The 19,121-nt window shown below is 41.1% G+C and overlaps 1 protein-coding gene across 1 annotated transcript in view; it reads left to right on the top strand.

The window, feature by feature from the left end:
- Positions 1 to 19,121, top strand: part of LOC110976421 (hemicentin-1-like) — a 61,641-nt gene that overhangs the window by 26,461 nt on the left and 16,059 nt on the right. Inside the window, 32 exon segments of the mRNA XM_022229673.2 lie at positions 47 to 325; positions 638 to 813; positions 1,287 to 1,383; positions 1,640 to 1,924; positions 2,489 to 2,764; positions 4,212 to 4,487; positions 4,907 to 4,998; positions 5,000 to 5,174; positions 5,463 to 5,735; positions 6,002 to 6,274; positions 6,539 to 6,814; positions 7,165 to 7,337; positions 7,744 to 7,867; positions 8,126 to 8,401; positions 8,811 to 9,086; positions 9,320 to 9,595; positions 9,827 to 10,105; positions 10,425 to 10,700; positions 10,858 to 11,133; positions 11,547 to 11,816; positions 12,288 to 12,572; positions 12,925 to 13,224; positions 13,591 to 13,729; positions 13,979 to 14,118; positions 14,229 to 14,376; positions 14,528 to 14,652; positions 14,959 to 15,228; positions 15,417 to 15,692; positions 16,596 to 16,786; positions 17,021 to 17,102; positions 18,567 to 18,698; positions 18,886 to 19,017. Coding sequence (XP_022085365.2) covers positions 47 to 325; positions 638 to 813; positions 1,287 to 1,383; positions 1,640 to 1,924; positions 2,489 to 2,764; positions 4,212 to 4,487; positions 4,907 to 4,998; positions 5,000 to 5,174; positions 5,463 to 5,735; positions 6,002 to 6,274; positions 6,539 to 6,814; positions 7,165 to 7,337; positions 7,744 to 7,867; positions 8,126 to 8,401; positions 8,811 to 9,086; positions 9,320 to 9,595; positions 9,827 to 10,105; positions 10,425 to 10,700; positions 10,858 to 11,133; positions 11,547 to 11,816; positions 12,288 to 12,572; positions 12,925 to 13,224; positions 13,591 to 13,729; positions 13,979 to 14,118; positions 14,229 to 14,376; positions 14,528 to 14,652; positions 14,959 to 15,228; positions 15,417 to 15,692; positions 16,596 to 16,786; positions 17,021 to 17,102; positions 18,567 to 18,698; positions 18,886 to 19,017 — 6,924 coding nt within the window.

Raw genomic sequence — 19,121 nt, 5'->3', positions numbered from 1 at the left:
TCTCTCTTATCCTTATGCTATTGTTTTACTCTTAATCATATTTAAGCTCCTCCATCAATCACTGAGCAACCCCTTTCCCCTAACCTCAACGTCACCGTTGGTAGCACCATCGCCATTAATTGTGAGGCTGAGGGTCTGCCTCCTCCCACAATCCACTGGCTTCGTGACGGGAACCAGCTACGCAGCAGTGGTGCTAACTATGTGATCGATTCGTCAGGATCGTTGACCCTGCAACGCATATCAGTTAATGACCAGGGGCAGTATGTCTGTGTGGCATCCAATATTGCTGGCAACTCCACCAAGACAATTTACCTCAATGTTCAAGGTGGGACACTGTCAATTGTATTTTTGTACTTTATGTTGATACCGACATGATAACCCTCATTTAATTTCAAAGACAGGATGACATAGTGTTTAACACTAATCAATCAGTAAGTCAATTTCTGCCTTTTGTCCTTCGATTCATTCTAGAAAGCATATCAAAGGATTACTTGAAAGTTCACTGATAATTGATAAACAAAGTATTGACATTCATTTCTGGATTTTAGTACAAAGCCACAAGTTGCCATGTTAAACCTGTTTCCATTCTAACCAACAATTCCAACTCTTGATCTGTTCCTACTTCTTTCATCCCTAGTACCTCCCAGTATTCAAGAGAGCGGACCTATCGATCTGACTGTACTGGTTGGTAATTCCATTGATTTGTCCTGTGAAGCACTCGGCATACCTGCTCCTGAGGTTACTTGGCAGAAGGACGGTGTTCAGCTCAGACAGAATTCACAGCTGATCTTCCTGCCCTCTGGATCTTTACGGGTAAGACCAGAGCTATCCAACTGTTTGCCTATTCAGCATTGGAATGTTCTGAAGTTGATTTGATACCAGTGCTCTCATGTCTTATCATCCCGAACTCCACACATTTGTCTCAAGTCTCAAACAAATTAGGAATGGACAGAGTTATTGGAAGACCTAGTTAGGTATTTCATCCAAATTCAAAGGGAATGGGAACTTTGTAAATGTTTATTGTCACTTTGATCATAGTTTGACTTCAGTCACTTCAGAATGGTTTGTGTACTGTGAAGACACAAGGTAGAGTGACGTTAAATCACTTTGTAACAAGTGATATTTATTGCTGTGATAAATGCCTTTCCTGTCAGAAAGCAACAAAATATAGATGTACATGACTGATTATGATAAGGTAACCTCACAGCAAGCTAATAACCAAATGTGCAACGGCATTGTGTGGAGATTTGTCTCAACATCCATGATACCTCTGTTCTTGATTCTAGGTACAACAAGCTGATCAGATGAATACTGGTACGTACATGTGTGTAGCCAGCAATGCAGCAGGTTCAACATCTAAAGTCATCACACTCACTGTGCACAGTAAGTCAAGACATGTCCAAATCAAAGTCTGCGGCTAATCACAGCATTGACAGTATGAGAATGTTGAAGCCATAGTCGTAATGTCTCATTCAGCTACGGCTACTATTTTTCTTCAGTGAACTTAAATCATTACCCATACCGCATCTGCATTTCCTTCTCACCGTTGTTAATAAATGCAGGAATGTTAACGATAAAGTGGAAAACAGCTTGTTGCATTTTACATTTCTATGACTTGTGTTTTATTTTTTCATTTCAGCATATCCAAATGTCACCAATTTCCAGAGTGTCTATATTATCAACCAGACTCAATCAGTCACTCTCCGGTGCCCTGCAACCGGTTACCCACCCCCCACTGTCACATGGACCAAAGACGGCATGCCTATCTCCGAGAATGACTTGGACCGCTCAAAGTATTTCATTGATGAGTCTGCTGGTACCTTGCAGATCATTGATGCTAAATATGTGGATTCAGGAACTTATGAGTGTCTGGTTACCAACTTGGCTGGCGGTATATCCAAACAGATCACATTGACCGTTAATGGTAAGTTTTCTACAGTCATTCAATTTTTTGGCCATCATGTTTGTTTGCAGTTACAGGTAATTCCAGAAATCAGGGTCCATTTTTTTTTCTAGTTCCTGTCACATCAGACATTTGATTTTGTAAGTTCAGGACACATTCTCTTATGTCCAGGAGTGATGAATTAATGCAAATTACCTGCCAAACAAATAGTAATAGTTTGAAATCTATTCCTATGATATTTCCATGTCAAATAACAATGGTCAGATGTAACAGGGACACAAAAATGTCACACTCTTGGACCTCTTATTTCTGGAATTAAACTTAACTTATTATTTTGCTAATATTTTGACCGCTTTCTTTGAACATCACAAGTAGTGATAGCTAGGTTGAGATGTTTACTTAGGAAAATAAATGGAAATTTTGGATCACAAGAAAAGCTCAAGAAACCAGCCAGATACTCTGCTAACTAAACTGTCTGGTGCTAGAAGATACCAGCGCTAATGTAACTCGTCCCATTTCAATGTAGGAATTTAGCTTTTTAAGTATGCACTCATTTCTCTTCATTTCACTGCCCCCTCTCTCTAGTCCCTCCAACCTCCGATGGCGAAGTTGACATCCGAACCCTGCAAGTCACTCAGGATCAGTCCATCTCCCTTCAGTGTGATGTCATCAGTTACCCTCCTCCTGAGTTTACCTGGCTGAAGAATGGCCGTCGGCTTCCAGGAGACCTACGCCATGTTGTCAGACCAGACGGAACCTTGGCTCTATCCTCTCTGAGATTGATTGACAGTGGAACCTACACCTGTATTGCTAGTAATGTTGCTGGCAGTACCAACATCATCTATCGGCTACAAGTGATCTGTAAGTGTAATGTAGACATGTGGCTCCTGCGTTTGGTGGTCAGAGGTTCTTGTAGCTGCCTTTTATTGGTTTCAATCAGGCATGGGAATCTTTCTGATTTAACTGGAATTCCATTTTTGTTCCCTTCAAATGTGTGGTCTTCGAGTTCAATGTAAAACTGGAATAAAATTTGGGGAGGGGAATAAGTTGCACGGGGGGACTGTTGGTTGACTACATGGCGCTCAAAATTTCTCCAATTCCCAGTGAAATGTGAACGTTGAAACAATTGGATTCACACGCCGCTTTGGGACAGTATAAGCAATGCCCTTTGAATTGTACAATGTACGTAGGAAACGAGGAACAAATTTTGCAGATTCCCACGAACCTAAATTCTCTTTATGTAGCCAAAGGAGGGAACCAGTGACAAGTGCAGTTGCTCGCACTTCGCCTTAAAGCCACGTCGCAATCATGTGAATGCCCAGTGTCACATGAAAATCTGACTTCCGTAAAAATCAGACGCGTACTTGTTATTGGTTAATTCCTCTCACATGACCGGTCATTCTCCTATTTATTATACGTACGCGTGCGCATTACTCCCAATGGGTCCTTGTTTCATAGAGACGTAAGTTCATGGCAGCGCTGCTGCATGGCCATGTGTGATCCGGCTTATGGAAATTGGCACTAGTATGTGTGTATGTATACATGTGCACATGCAGTTGGGAAAAAATCTAAATCATGGCGGAAGGAAAGAAGTTCGTTGAGCGTGGATCTGCCGATCCGAAAGAGATTGACAAATAAGTAAAAAACAAGTGGAATTGGTCATGGTGCGACAAATTGTTACTGGCTAAAACGGAAGATGAGCACGTGATGGGCGACTGCTTTTGTAAGCTTTACAATCGTGGAGAAGCATGGCGTGAGTGGTGTTGTGTTTGTATCAAGTACAGTACTTCCGGAGCTAAAGCATTGATACAGGATGTAGCTAAGTATGATAAACACTGCAAACACTTCCATGATAGGACGAGGGCTCGGCAGAAAGTACTGGAATGCCTAGCTACAAAAAGAAAGAAGACGATGTCAAATCAACATCCTCACATTTAAATGGCCATTTCATGTTTTACGGGTCCAATTAATAAAAAAATTTAAGAGTAATTTAAAAAATAATAAGACATATCCTTAATATTGAGAAGATTTTGCTTCAATAAATTGGAGGCAAAGGGGCCATGAATTGCCTCAGATTGCACCACAGAGCATCTACAATCCAACATTTTCCCGGGGCCCTTAAGCAAGCCCTGGACCCCATGCCATAAGGGCATCGTGATCCGTGCTCGCAGAAGTCTCCCTGTGATAACTTTCATCACAAATTATTTCCGTTTTTTTTCTTCATGCCCATTCTGTTTAAATGGCATTTCATATATTTGTTCTTTGTTATTGAATTGTTGTGTTAAAGAAAAATTTGTTGTTGACACAGCACCCCCGTCGATTGCACCAGGCTTGACCCAACTAACCGTTGAATCAGGTCGAACCATTGAGCTGTCTTGCGAAGTGGACGGTATCCCGACTCCACAAGTGCAGTGGCACAAGCAGGGCATACCCCTGGATGTTGACAACAACCCGAGGATAAACAGACTGGTAGCCGGGTCACTGAGGATCCAAGGTGTGACAGAGGAAGATACAGGAGAGTATGAATGCTATGCATTCAATGCAGCTGGGTCCGCATCCAGACTTATCAATCTAGATGTTAGAGGTATGACTCTAATCATAGGCTTTCTTTATTGTGTCTTGGAATGGCTGGTTTGATCATTGTTATCCTTGTAGGGCATTGGCTTATATGTCAGAAGTTGTATTGTTTTAAGTAAACGGAAGTTCTACAAATCTAAAGTTATCCTGTTTTGGATTCTGGAATCAAGGAACAGTCTGTCTGATGATATGTAAAAGTTGGCCCAAACAATTAAAAAGGAGCTCAAAAAATTACATCATTGAAAGAATTCCTTAAGCATGTGGTGTCATATCTATTTAGGAACAAAACAATGTTTTGCTGAATATGTCAGAAAAAATATGAAAGACAGAAAAACTGTTCCCGAAGATTTTGGGTGATGGGACTTCTCAGTGAGAATCAATTTCTGTTGAATGTCTCCATCTTGTCTGTGACTGTCTCTTCTTCAGTCTCTCCCACTATCCTTGAGACACCGCGGGAGTACACAGTCAAGGTCCGTTTCCCAGTCACCCTCCTGTGTCCTGTCACTGGTACCCCGGAAACCCGAGATCACCTGGTTGAAAAACGGCCAGGAGATTGAAGATGTCCGCTACTACCAAACACAAGAGGGCTCCCTCCGCATTGCCTCGACCGTCAGGGATGATGATGCCAACTTCACATGTGTCGCCAAAAACAGTGCAGGCACCAGCTATAAAGACATCAGATTGACTATTTATGGTGAGATTCGTGAAATGAACTTGGAGAAATGTGTTAAACATTGTGGGGTGAAAATACTTGTGTTTTCTAGGAACTCTTGTCCATTGTGGTAATTCAGTACCTAGCAAACAAAACAAGTATTTGAGCATTATTTTTTGGTATATGAGAAATAAGTGAGAGATTTGTTTTTAATAAAAGATTTTTTTTCTGAATTCAGCGCTCTCAAATTTTGCTCGTAGTTTGACCTCAAGTGTTGGCCTGAGTGAAACTCATCAGTGTAATACTTCTAATGTTGCCATTTGTTTCCAGTTCCACCTTATGACCTGACCATCGGTGATAAGATGTTCGACTTCTTCCTAAATGATCGCATCTCCCTTCCATGCGTCATCGACAGCTACCCTCCTCCTACCATCATCTGGAAGAAAGATGGAGAGGAACTTGTCATCGATGGCCAGAACTATGTCCAGGAAAAGCATTCCTTGGAGATTCCTAGGGCTAAAGTGTCTCACTCGGGTGTCTTTGAGTGTGTGGCGACTAACATTGCTGGTAACATCACCAGAAGCATGATTGTTCATGTTATGGGTAAGTTGGCGAGCATTTCTGGAACGTACCTTATCCATCTTGTTAGCCCAAAATTTTATCCGACCACATCTGTATTGGGTCAGACAAATATAAAAGTGGTCATAAAATTCTGATGTTCAACTGTAATTTCAAACTTTGAATCATGATGCTGAATTGAGGAGTCCTATTACAAGTTACATAGTCATGTTGGTGACTATGTTCATTTCAATATTCTCGGCCTTCCTTACAAGTCAAATCAAACTCATCGCCTCAATCTTCTGCCCCAGTTACCCCAAGGATCGGCATTGGTCCATCTGTCATCAAAGCCTTTGTTGGGGATTCCATCACCCTCCCCTGTGAAGCAGTAGGAATCCCTGCCCCTGTTCACACTTGGGAGAAGGCAGGACGTCTCCTGGATTTGGAGAATGGCAGGATTGCCCAGCTTTTCTCTGGATCGTTAGCCATTGATAACGTGACACAATCTGATGCTGGGACATACCTGTGTCTTGTCCAGAATGACGCCGGATCTGACACTAAGGAGATCAGAGTTGTGGTTCAGGGTGAGTTGTTTTTTTTAATATTTGAAACGATATTTGATTAACCTATTTTTCAAAAACTTCCAAATATTTTGGAGTTTCTGTGACTCAAGAAAAGATATCTTAACTATGAAGATAAGTTACCTAAAATAGTATCCTCATGTTGCTGGTTGATGTTTGCAACATGCTGAAAAATTCACAAATGTAGCAAATTCACAGACACCTGTGTAGTTTAAATTTTACAAAGGTCAAAGTTTGAACATGTGAAATCTTTGTGTTCCTCCCTAGTTCCACCAATCATCATCCAAGACAGAGTTGAAAGGCTTGAACGACGAATCAACAGTGAGGTCAAGTTAGACTGCAAGGCCTATGGCGTCCCAGTCCCTGAGATAACCTGGTATAAAGACGGAAACAAAATTCAACAGTACGAGAATGGCTACACCATCCTAACCAATGGCACGCTTCTGATCTCCAACCTACAACCTAATGACAACGGCATGTACGAATGCTGGGCCATGAGCGAGAGTGGAAATGCAACACTAGAAATCTCCATAAACACACAAAGTGAGATGGTCTTACCAATGAAGGCATCTGATTCAAAAATGTTCTGCTCCCTTGAGTTTTGTTTTTGATGTGTTGAAACTTCCACCAGTATGTGTATCTGTAATGTACTTGAATGTTCATCCATGAAAGAAAGACCAAAAGTCCTCAATTGTTTGTGTCACAAATTCAGCTGTGTTTAATCTTTCAGTCATTTGTGTGATTCTGTTTCTTATGCAAATATGTCAGATCCTAATTGCTGCATTGTTGTAGAAAATCCTGTGGGATCATTTGTTCTACAAATGCAGTGGTTCATTTACACCCCAAATGCGCCTCATATTCCCAATCTTGATGGATGTCTTGCTTCATTGCAGTGAGGCCCTACATTGATGGTGAGAACACTATCTTCCAACCTGAGACGGTCTCCGTTACCCAGTATGGTAATGTCTACCTACATTGTAATGTAACAGTAGCCCATCCACAGGCTAGTATCCAGTGGTATAGAGACGGCCGGATTATCACCAGTCGAGGTGATCAGGGAATACAGGTAGGATTTCGGGAATCATTTCAAAAATTGATGGATCCAGATTCCATCTGGGACACAAAATAATGGCTTGGTTACACCCAAAAAGAAAACAGAAATAAAGTTAAAGTGCAGGTGATTAGAGAAGAGCAAGAATAAACAGATATTAGCAATTTCAACAAGAATATAAGGAATATTCCTTTAAAATCCTACAATTAAAAAATTGACTTGTTTCTTAATGAAAGCAAAATCCATTAAATGCTGAGATGTGGGTATGTTTAAATGAAGCACGGTGAATTTTCTTATGATATACAACATTGTTAGATATTTGATGAAAGTCTTTAAAATGTCGAAATTGAGCAGCTGAGTTATGAATTGGAAGACAGTTCCATGGTGGAAAATAGAATTTCTTGACTGTGTGTGTTTGTAGGTAGAGATGGGCGGAGCTCGGCTGAGTATTCCTTTAATCCAGGAGAGAGATGCTGGAATGTATCAATGCGTCGCTACCAATGGAATTGGCGATAGCAACAAACATTTCCATGTCAGTGTTCATGGTGAGTGTTAAAGTCATCTTGATGAGACATATACCAACCTAATTAAGCTTGGCAAGGATGGAAAATAAATGCTGTAATGTGTATTACAATTCAGTAGTACATCTGCTTTGACCAAGAGATAATACAGAAACCAAAAATTCAACTTTCTTTTGAATAATACGTAACTACTTCATGTCTTGAAAAGACTTTGATTCTGGTGAAAATACATTAAATGAGCGTCAGATGATCACCTTTAATCTTTCTTTTGAAATCTGACAGTCCATCCAGTCATCACTAGCTTACGTTATGAGCAACTCATCGTCAGTGCTGGGGAATCGGTCAGCATCGCCTGTGATGCTACTGGCTATCCTACCCCCCGCATTGCCTGGCGTTTTGAGGATCGTCCTGTCTCTGGTCAGAACCCACACTATAATATCCACTCTGATGGAACCCTGGAGATACCCAGTGTGTTTGTGTGGGATCAGGGACGTTATATGTGTGTCGCTAAGAGTGTTGCTGGGAATGCCACACGTGTTGTTGACTTGAGAGTCATGGGTAAGAAGCTTGATTATCATCTTAACGCTGTGCTCTTGGTAAATAACTTTTTTACTACTCACAGCACTTGATCTTTACGTGCCTGTGCTGTGTTTTATGGGGTTTGCCTTCATCTCAATCAAAAACTCCTTGCCACAAGTTTTGAACACTTCTGATTGTTTGCGCTGAATTTCTCAGTCAAGTTACAGTTTGGGCTTTTATTGAGCTTAATTTCAAAGTTCATGAAGCTGCAAAGCTCAGAAAGTTCATGTCATATGCACCTCTTCAGTAGTAGGTCACTGAAGACTGAGTTTTGCTTCACGAATTTGCCTCTCAACTTTGTAAAACTACGCAGTGCGTATGCCGAGAGGCAGCAAATTACTAAGCTGGTATCGGCCGTAACCATGGCTTCTTTTCTGTCTACCCTCAGTACGTCCAACCATCACCCAAGTACAGACCTCCCTGACTCGCATCGAAGGCTCTTCCGTTATCCTACCCTGTGAGTCAGCAGGTGTACCAGAGCCCAGCGTGACCTGGGAGAAAGATGGCATGACCTTGAACCCTGACGACGACCCAGACATGGAAATGATTTTCACTGGATCATTACGACTTGCCAATGTGGATGCCTCAGATGCTGGGCTATATCGGTGCATTGCCAGGAATAATGCTGGTCAAGCTTCAATAGCCATGACGTTTATTGTGCATAGTGAGTATCAGCAATTTTCGCATGAGGGTATTGTACTGTAGATGGAAGTGAGTCCCATAGGCAAGGATTGTTTCCTAGTAATCATTCTCTCTTCCATTTCGTAAGTCCCTGAATGGCATTTGAAGAAAAGAAACATAAAATAAGCAACATTTTTAAAACTAGAATGCAGGTTTATCTTTGACAAGGCGAAAGAAAAATATCAACTTGATTTTTGAATCTTTTTTTCTCTCCAGCTCCACCTGTACCCGACCCAAACTTACCATCGCAAATCACCCCTCGTCCATTCAATGATACCATCATCCCTTGCAAGATGACGGGTAATCCCAAACCACGCATCCGATGGTTCAAGAACAACCTTCCCGTCGCAGTCAACCGAGGGAAGTATAGGCAACTTGCCGACGGTTCCCTCCTGATCCGCAGTGTGCATGCCATGGACAGCGGTCGTTACACCTGCGTTGGTGAAAATGGTGTCGGCGTGAAATCCAACAGTGTGGATCTTGTTGTTCCCAGTAAGTAACTTGTTAGCCGAAAACCACAAGATACTGGTTAATGTAAAGGAAATGGGACTTTTATTCAACAACACTTGGTACAAATTGGTGCTGGCAAGCCCTTTCTTTGAAAGTAGAAGATACATTTTTAAAACCAGAGGAGCTCAAGCTGTAAACATCTTTAGTTAAGCATTTAATGGGAACAGTTCTTATTTTGAAGTCATTTTTTCCTTTCCGTTTTTCTTGCATTAGTCCCTCCTCGCATCCCTGACTCCAACACTCCAACTGAGTACCCCATCTCAGAGCTCATGCCTATCGACCTGCAATGCTTCATTACCGACGCCTACCCCCCACCCATCATCATGTGGTTCAAAGGTCGTGAGCTGTTGACCGATGATGACGATGGCATCACCATTCAAAATGATGTGCTCCATATTGATGCCATTAGGATTGAAGACGCTGGAGAATACAGCTGTCTAGCTTTCAACCTGGCTGGCAACGCCACTAAGATCTGGAACATCGATGTACAAAGTAGGCTTACGTTACTCCACATTCCACTTTTCCCTTACATAGTGTGTTAAACATTTTTGCCTATTTTCCTTTCTTGTCAAAATGTTCATACAGTTTTCTGTCATAAATTTGTATCTCTTTTGTAACGTTTTACATGATGATTTGTAGTAAAAATGCAGGTAAAGAAATTTGCTAATGGTTTTAGAATGATTGGTAGTTGGACGCTCAATGTTTTTAATAACCTTAAAATTGTGCTACCATGAACGAAATGACATCACTCTTGCACATTTGTGACTTGAAGTTTTGATTTCATTGACCTTTGACTCCCATTGACCATCAGCCCGCCCCCGTGTTATCGGCGATTCCATCATTCGTGTGACTGTGGATCAAGACTCCAAGATCTTACTGCCCTGTGCCGTGGAGGCCACCCCAGCCCCGTGGATTGAGTGGGAGAAAGACGGTGAAATTCTTCCCTCCAATGTCCCGAGTCAGGAAAACAACGGAATTGTTACCATGGAGATTCCAGATGCCAAGAGAAGCAACAGTGGCATCTATAAGTGCTATGCTAGGAATGCGGCAGGAAATGTGTCCATAACCTTTGTGGTTGAAGTTCATGGTGAGTTTATATGTGTAATACTGCTCACTAAATAGGGTTTCTTTCCTAATAGAATTCCTGAATTCGTTAGGCAGGTCTGTAAAGATGGGGAATGAACTGAATAGTTCAAAGTGTCTCTAAAGTTGATTAGTTAGTATTGCTTTTTCTTTTTTCAAAGTTCCACCTGTGATTGAAGATGCCTTGAAAGAAGTCATTGCCGTGGGGCTGGGCCAGTCCATCATTATCCCTTGCCGAGCCTCGGGATTCCCTCCTCCTGAGATCTCCTGGCAGAAGAACTACCAAGACATCCCCAAGAACAGCTTGGCCATGCGGGTCATGGTGGACGGCTCACTGGTCATCAATAGCACCAGGGTAGGAGATGCTGGGCTCTATGCTTGCCTGGCTAATAGTATAGCTGGATTCCAGATGAGAGAGGTCACTCTCAAAGTTCAAGGTCAGACATGTTTTTTATTCCTACATGATATGATTTGAAAGTGGTTGGAAATCTTGTGTGGCATTTCATCTTCTTTTATCATTATCTTGGTGTATGTAAAGTTAATCAAGAAACCAATTAGTGAATGAAATTGAATGCTTCATTCTTTTTAACCAATCATTAAGTGACGTTTAAACCAAGAGTACCATCAAACTCCCAATAACCTTACATGGCCACTCCTAACTGACCCAAAGATGAGGAAAGAACTTCAGTTCAAACTAATGAAAATTTCTGTTTCATTTTAGATTGATAATCAAATCTTAAAGGGGCATCTTCTGTCCCATTTTTCAAACTCAAAAAATCCCTGGCTAGAATTCTTTTCAGATTTGTAAATAAAATTGACCAAAGGATGTGGAAAATGTTGTTACCTACAGAGGCACCGTACATTCCTCGGCCTCAACTGACAGAAGAAACTCCCCACTATGGTTCTGCGGTGCTCCTGACCTGTCCTGTCACTGGTATCCCACAACCAGACATCATGTGGATGAAGGATGGTGTACCAGTTGATCCATACGAGGCTGAGATCTTTGCAAATGGCACATTGATACTACGTAATGTCCAAGGCAGTGACAGCGGCAGATATGAATGTATCGCTGTCAATGAGGTTGGCAATTTCAGTATCTACATTGATGTCACTGTTCATGGTAAGCACTCATAGTTTGGAAATTGAGTTTCACATCTTTGATTGTGAGGTTTTGTGAACAAGGAAAGCATGGATTTGTGTGGAACAGTAACTAGCAAACAACCAGTCCAAAAAGTAGTTCTGATTAAAATGTACTTTGCTTGTAACAGGAACAATCCAGTTGAAATTGGTCCCTGTACTTGACCTTAATGTTACACCCTGTAATGGTTGACTTTGCACTTACTGTTACCAGGAAATTCCACTGTCATATTTTAGTTCATATTTTCCCCTTCTTGTATCCAGATTTTTACCCACAAAACATTGAATAAATACCACACTCCATGAATCATAGTCCAAGCCATTCCATTGTTTATCCATAAACTCTTGATGTCTTGTAACACTCACAGTTGATGCAGTGATAAGCAACTCTACTTCCGTTCTGATCTTATCCTGATTCCATTCCACCTGTCTTGTCTTCTTTCCACACCCACAGTTGAGCCTGAGATCAGAAACGCTTCCTCAATCAGTCTTCTCTCAGTCCTGCTCAACCAACGTCTGGACATGGTCTGTGAGATCTTAAACTCCGTGCCTCCAGCAACCATCATGTGGTACAAGAATGGTGAACCTTTACCCAGCCAAGACCCAAACTACTTTACCCAAGCTGACAACCAAATTTTGACCTTTACTAGTGCCCAGACAGCCGATTCTGGAACCTATGAATGTCGTGCCACAAACAATGCAGGCAGTACCAAGAAAATCTTCAATGTTGAAGTCCAAGGTATGTTTAAACGTCACGTTTGGAAGGTAAATGGAATCCAGCAATAGAAGCAGGAGTTAAACATTAGATCTTTGCTATTTGTACCAACTGCTCCAAGGATGTTTAATAAACAATTGTTTGTATGTTTTAATTCATTTTAGTATAGCCCATGTTGAAATCAAACATATCTTATTAACATCTTCACTTTCCTTGCTGTTAAACTGATGTGATATCCAAACATATTGGTCACACTGATCTTGTCATTAAGTGTCATTCTCTGATAACACTTCTCAAACTTTTGTATGTATAACTGTCATTTAAAGTCCCTCTGATTACTGACCACTAAATTGGTCTAATTATATCTTTCCTACAGTCCTACCGGTTATTGATGGTCAACCCCCGGGCTCCGGCCCCATTGACCCTATCTCAGTCACGGTCACCCAAGACAAATCCATTGACCTGCCTTGCCATGCCAGCGGTAACCCCCAACCCACAATCACCTGGTACAAGCAAGGTGAACCAGTCACCCATAATACACCTGGTGTGCGGGTCAGCCGTGATGGGACAGTGCTGAGTATTAGTAGGGCCAATGTCATCCATGCTGGAATGTTTACATGCTTGGCAACGAGCAGCATCGGAAACGCAACGAAGGTCTTTGCAATTATGGTTCATGGTGAGTTATGTTCTATTTGAATATTTCCCTCATTCAAACATGTACAGAATAATTGCCAAAAATTCTAATTCAAAGGAAAAAAAATTGCCCAGGGTTGAGAAGCTCAACCTTTAGAAAGAGAATCAGTTAAAAAGGAGAGTTCCTAGCCCTGCTTGAGTCCATCAGCAAGCTCCTAAGTGATGTTTTCTCCTTTCAACTAAGAAATATAAATGGGAGTTTATGAGGGCAAACCTGGATGGTCTTGTTGGGTTATTTTTGATAAGGGATTACACATTGGACTGTGCTTTCCCTGATGCCATTTGTCAGTGATTTACACTCCTGTTGACGATAAGTGACTCTTTTAATCATGTGTCCCTTCCTGGCCAGTTCCACCTGAGATAGACAATGCCGAGACCCTCCACAACATCACCGTCATACAGAACAACAGGGTTCTTTTGCAGTGTCCAACAGTCGCTATCCCTGTTGCAAGAATCAAGTGGTTTAAAGACAACAGGCCTTTGCACACGTATGTACAAATTCCACTTCAGGATTGATTCCGACTGGTAAAAAGGCTGGGAAAATTTTGATTTTTTTTTCAAGTTATTCAGACGCTTTGAGGAAGCATCCAAAAGTGTACAGAACATTTATTTCACGTTATTTTGTGCTTGGTTCCATGGTGAAGTCTGATATTATTCATGAGTTTGAAGTATTCAGTGGTAACATGTTAAAGACTTGCTGTAAATGAACAGATTTTTTCGCCGGCTTATTTTGACAGGTCTCAAAACGTTGTTATCCGAGATGGCGGTATGGTGTTAGAGATTCGTGATGCACAGTTGCTGAATAATGGACGATACCACTGTGTAGCAACCAACATTGTTGGAGAAAGCACCAAGTATTTTGCTGTGGAGGTCTTCAGTATGTATCAAGCATTCCAAATCATTGCACAGTTGGTGAATAAACCTCTGTTTCTCATTAATTACAAAGTGTCCAGTTTTCAGTGTAATCAAGTTGTTTTTTTTCAACAGTTCCTCCACAGCCAGTGAACAGCAATCCAAATAGCACTTCAGTTGACACCCAGAAATCTGTCACTCTGAATTGTGAGAGTGAAGGTTACCCCCTACCTACAATCACGTGGACGAAAAATGGAGTGTTCATTTCACCGGCTAGTTCAAGGTGCGAAAAAAAATAAACTTTCCTGGCAGTAATGTGGACAAAAAAAGAATATTATGTTTCATTTACCTGTAATTTACAGGGTGTGATATTATGTTTAATACAAATATGAAAACATGATACTTGAAACAATTCTTGTTAATGTTCAATGTAGATACCAGATTTCATCAGGCATCCTTCATATTCCTGAGGTCAGTGTTGCTGACATGGGCTTCTACGAGTGCTTTGTCTCAAACATTGCCGGCAACTTTACCAAATCATTCACTCTGGAAGTCTTAGGTAAATCTATATTTCATTTCTTTCAATACAGCTTCAATTATGTCTCCTTATGGTTTTACATATTCCATTGAACTCCTTGGATGGCAGGCTTAAGATTTACAATTATCGGTGAGGTGAAATTTGTTTTATCTAAAACTTCAGTTAATCCCATCATCAGCTGCACTTTCCAAACAATTACTTCAACATGAATGATGAAGCACTTTGATTCAGGTCTCTGACAGTAAATTAAGAATGCTTCAAGCCAAGATATGCAGTCTTTCAGATAAGGGTCATTTGAGATCAGTTTGTTTATCTTCTTGTGTTCAGTGGCTCCAACCATCGAGCCTATCCGTGGCCCCATCTCGGTCAGCTTGGGTCGTCCCATCCGCATCCCTTGCACTGCCTCTGGCAACCCTCGTCCTACCATCACCTGGCAGAAGAACAATCAAATCTTGACCTCTGACATGGGTTATACCATTCTGGACAATGGGATGTTGATGATTGATAGTTCAGAGATGAGTCATGCCGGACGTTACATCTGTATAGCCCGAAGCAAAGCAGGGTCATCTGTGTTGAGGGTGGACCTACAAGTCCAAGGTATGGTAGAATTTTGGAACACCTAGGAAGCAGGAGAGACTTATGTTTCTAAAACTGTTCCTAAAAATTTGGGCCAACTTATTTCACTGAGTTAATGCGTGCCTCAGATCATTGTTGATGTTTTTTGAGTCCCTTGAAGATTATCTACTGATTTTTTATTTTTTTGTAAATCTGTTCTCAACATGTAGTGAGGCCTTCCATTGAGGGACCAGCATTCAGTGAACACTCGGTTACCGAGGAAGACCAGATCACTCTGTCCTGTGAAGTGAGTGGTATCCCACCACCTGTCATTCGTTGGATCCATAACAGCCAAGAGATCACAGGGAACAGTTTCCATCACAACATTCTACCCAGTGGCTCATTGCAGATACCGGTAGTTCGTCGCGAGGACCAGGGGTTGTATGTATGCTTTGCTGATAATGGAGTTGGCATCGCTCAGGTGCAGCGATATCTGGAGGTCCAAGGTAAGCAATGCATATATGCAAAACATGTTCATCATTAACTCTATCAGTGGGACTGTTTGATTTTAATGTGAATTTCCTTGTCAGCATACATAAAGTATGTGTATTTATCAACAGACACTTTCCAACCAAACAACTTTGTTATATAGTTTGGTTTTGTAGCATTCTTTTATGTGGGCACCCAATTACCAGTCCTTTGATGTGTTTCTTTGCTTTAAAAAAGTAATGAAAAATAATTTAATATTGGAATAAGCATTAAGTTAAAGTAAGTTTTATGAAAATCAAAAGTGACAACAGATAGTGTCGTTCCCATTATTTATGTAAGTCATCTGTCTTTTATAGAATATTCATTTTCAAGATGTATTTTTGCGTTGGGGAGATGGTAATTTAAAAAACGGGTTTTGCCCTTACCCAAGGTATATATTGATAAACAAGCTTGTGACTTTTTTCGCAAGCTCTCGGACAAGCACTGAGCATACAAAAGTCACAAGCTCTCGGACAAGCACTAAGCATACCGTGTTTATTAATATATACGTTGGGTAAGGGCAAAACCCGTTTTGTAAATTAACATCTCCCCAATGCAAAAATACATCTTGAAAATAGTTCGCGGTACCCGCTGCTTCACCTGACTCGGACTGGCCAGCCGACCCCGGCAAGCTCGGTGGTCGAGTGGTTAAGACGTCTGCACTAGTAAGCAGGAGGTCGTGGGTTCAAGTCCCACCCGTGTAAGCTTGTGACTTTTTTCGCAAGCTCTCAGACAAGCACTGAGAATAATCATTATTCATTATGCGTACATTTTCATTTTGAAATCTGAAACTTGAGTTTTATTGTACCATTTATTGCTTCCTTAAGTTTCCTTGTATTCTTGAATTTCATTTCTTTATTGCATCTTTGTTTTTCCCCCAGTTCCTCCAAGTCCAAATCCTCGTCAGCCCTCAGAGTTCTTTGTCAATACGGGTAGTGTTGCTCGCCTATCTTGCATCATTGATGGCTTCCCACCCCCCACAATCACTTGGGAAAAGGACGGACAACCCATTGATACCTCAAGACGGTTATCTGTTGAAGACGATGGCACATTGGTCATTCAGCAAGTTCAAGTAGGAACTTTGTCACCGTCTCTCTTTCAAAATAAACCTGACAAGTCTGTGCTTTGGGTTGTCTTCAACCATATTTCATCATTTGTCTTATTTTGATCTCAGTTTCATTTGGACTTTTTCCTTTCAGTTATAGCCTCTTGGTTGTTGTACATGAAGCCTCGTAATGGATACATTATTGTTGTCATGTCATTCATTTCATAAAATGAAATCATTTGTTATATTTTTGTCTTTTAGGAAAGTGACAGTGGTCAGTATGTTTGCACGGCAATCAATGCAGTTGGACACGTAACGAGAACTGTGGTACTGACAATACATGGTAAGATGTCAGAAGATAGCAGTCAGATCAAAGCTGAATACAGTCCACTCTCGGTAATACGAGCTCGGGTAAGACGAGCATATTTGCCAGTCCCGACTAAATTGTGCACATTCCTATGAGGGAAAATTGTGTAATACGAGCTCGGATGTTACGAGATTTCGCTGAAGACAAGCATTTCTTGTGCGCCGGCTGAGTGCAAATCTATTGCTATCTGTCTATTTAGCTCAAGCTTTTTTGATGGCAACTTGTCAGTCAGCCAGTCCATTCAATTTTGAAAGGTGCTTCCGTAATTTATGCGCGTAGAGTAGAACAGTACTGCAGTTTTCCCTCACCGAATCAAGCTATTTGTGTCCGATATACCGGTGCCACAAGAGATATGAACAGTGGGCATTTGCTGTTCCTGAACCCAACATACATAATTCTTTGTGGCAGCTCTGGTACCACCTGAACACAAGTGAGTGCTGCCAAAAGCACTAAGAAATTTAGGACAGTGGTGAACAAAAGAAATTTTTTGTATGATTCCCCTGCCCCCCAAAAATTCCCCAAGACCAAAGTCCCCCCAGGAAACTAATAAAACTTGTGCTCTATAACCAAAAACCCTGCCCCAAAAACTGCCCACCCCTGTCAAAAAATCATTACCTGCTCCCCACCGTAACATGAAAATATCACCCCTTTCGATTTTGAAAATTCTATAAATTCTCAATTCAAGAAAATCATGGCTAAACCGTGATTTTCAGTCCAAAAATATTTTAGAAAATAACATCCACAAGTTTAGAAGAAAAAAAGTGCATCTCTCGTTAACAATTTATCACCAATCCCGTACGCCTTTCCAAGTAAAATCCGATTTTCGCCTTCTGCTTTCCACATCACCAATAGCTGGTTTCCTCTCAATTTTTTGTGTAACAAGCGCAGCTCTGGTGTTGGTTACCAACTAAAATGTTAATGTACCTATGTTATGTGCGTGAATGTCGATCTCATTACGGCGTGCGGGGACGTGTGACACCGCACCGCTCTGAATCAACGACTGGTGGAAAGTCCGCTTCCTCCGTTCTTACATTTTATGATTAGTCTTTATTACAAGTCTTTATTCATTAAACTGTTCATATACATCTCACTTTCCTGAAGTTTTTGAAATCAAAGTCATGTAACAAAACCGGCATACGTGCCTTTAAACAAAAAGTTATACTTGTACACATGTACGCTTTACCTGTGGTCGATTGGTGATACATACGTTGAGCAGGACGGCAATTTTCGCGTAAGACAAGATCCAGATAATATGAGCTAATTTAGGAAGTCCCAAGGCCCTCGTATTAATGAAAGTCGAATAGGAAATAACTGAGTAGGACTCCTTTCAATTTGTCTCATTTATAATGATTTGTAACTTTAATACAATTTATATTTTGCCATCAACACTTGCCATAAACTTTGCATAATTCTGCTAATCTCTTATTGTTTTGGTGACAGTTGGTCCACGTTTTGTCCGTTTCCCCAATGACATTGAGCTTGGCATCAGAGATCGTTTGGAGTTGGTCTGTGAAGCACAAGGCAACCCACCTCCCCAGATTACCTGGTACATCAATGGCACTCAGACAGTCAGTAAGTTGGATTCTTATGTGGTCTTCTAAGTTAAAACTGATTCACTGCAGATGAGACACTGTTTGGACCCTGTTGCGCTTTGTAAATGTCAGTTCGACCATCAAAAAACATTGGAGGAAAGCACTGATATTTTGATTTGTAATATTTATGGAATGATATTAAATTGATAATGAATATTTTACACCAGGTCCGCCCACTGTCAATGGTAGAAGCACCTATGTGATTGATAGTATCAGTAAAGATGATGAAGGAACATACAAATGCTCAGCTGAAAACACCTTGGGAAATCGTGCTGCATCAGCAGTTGTTATTGTCAGAGGTAGGCGCAAAGTTTGTGTTGTAAATGTATATGTCAGAAAAAACATATGAAAATATGCAAGTTTGGGTTGAATTAAGCTTGAATTAAGATAGAAACACCAACCG

Source organism: Acanthaster planci, linkage group LG11 (assembly GCF_054643075.1).
Source record: "Acanthaster planci isolate LZ-2023a linkage group LG11, COTS_SCS, whole genome shotgun sequence".
In the NCBI taxonomy this organism is placed as follows: domain Eukaryota; kingdom Metazoa; phylum Echinodermata; class Asteroidea; order Valvatida; family Acanthasteridae; genus Acanthaster; species Acanthaster planci.
This window is presented reverse-complemented; position numbering and strand designations above follow the sequence as displayed.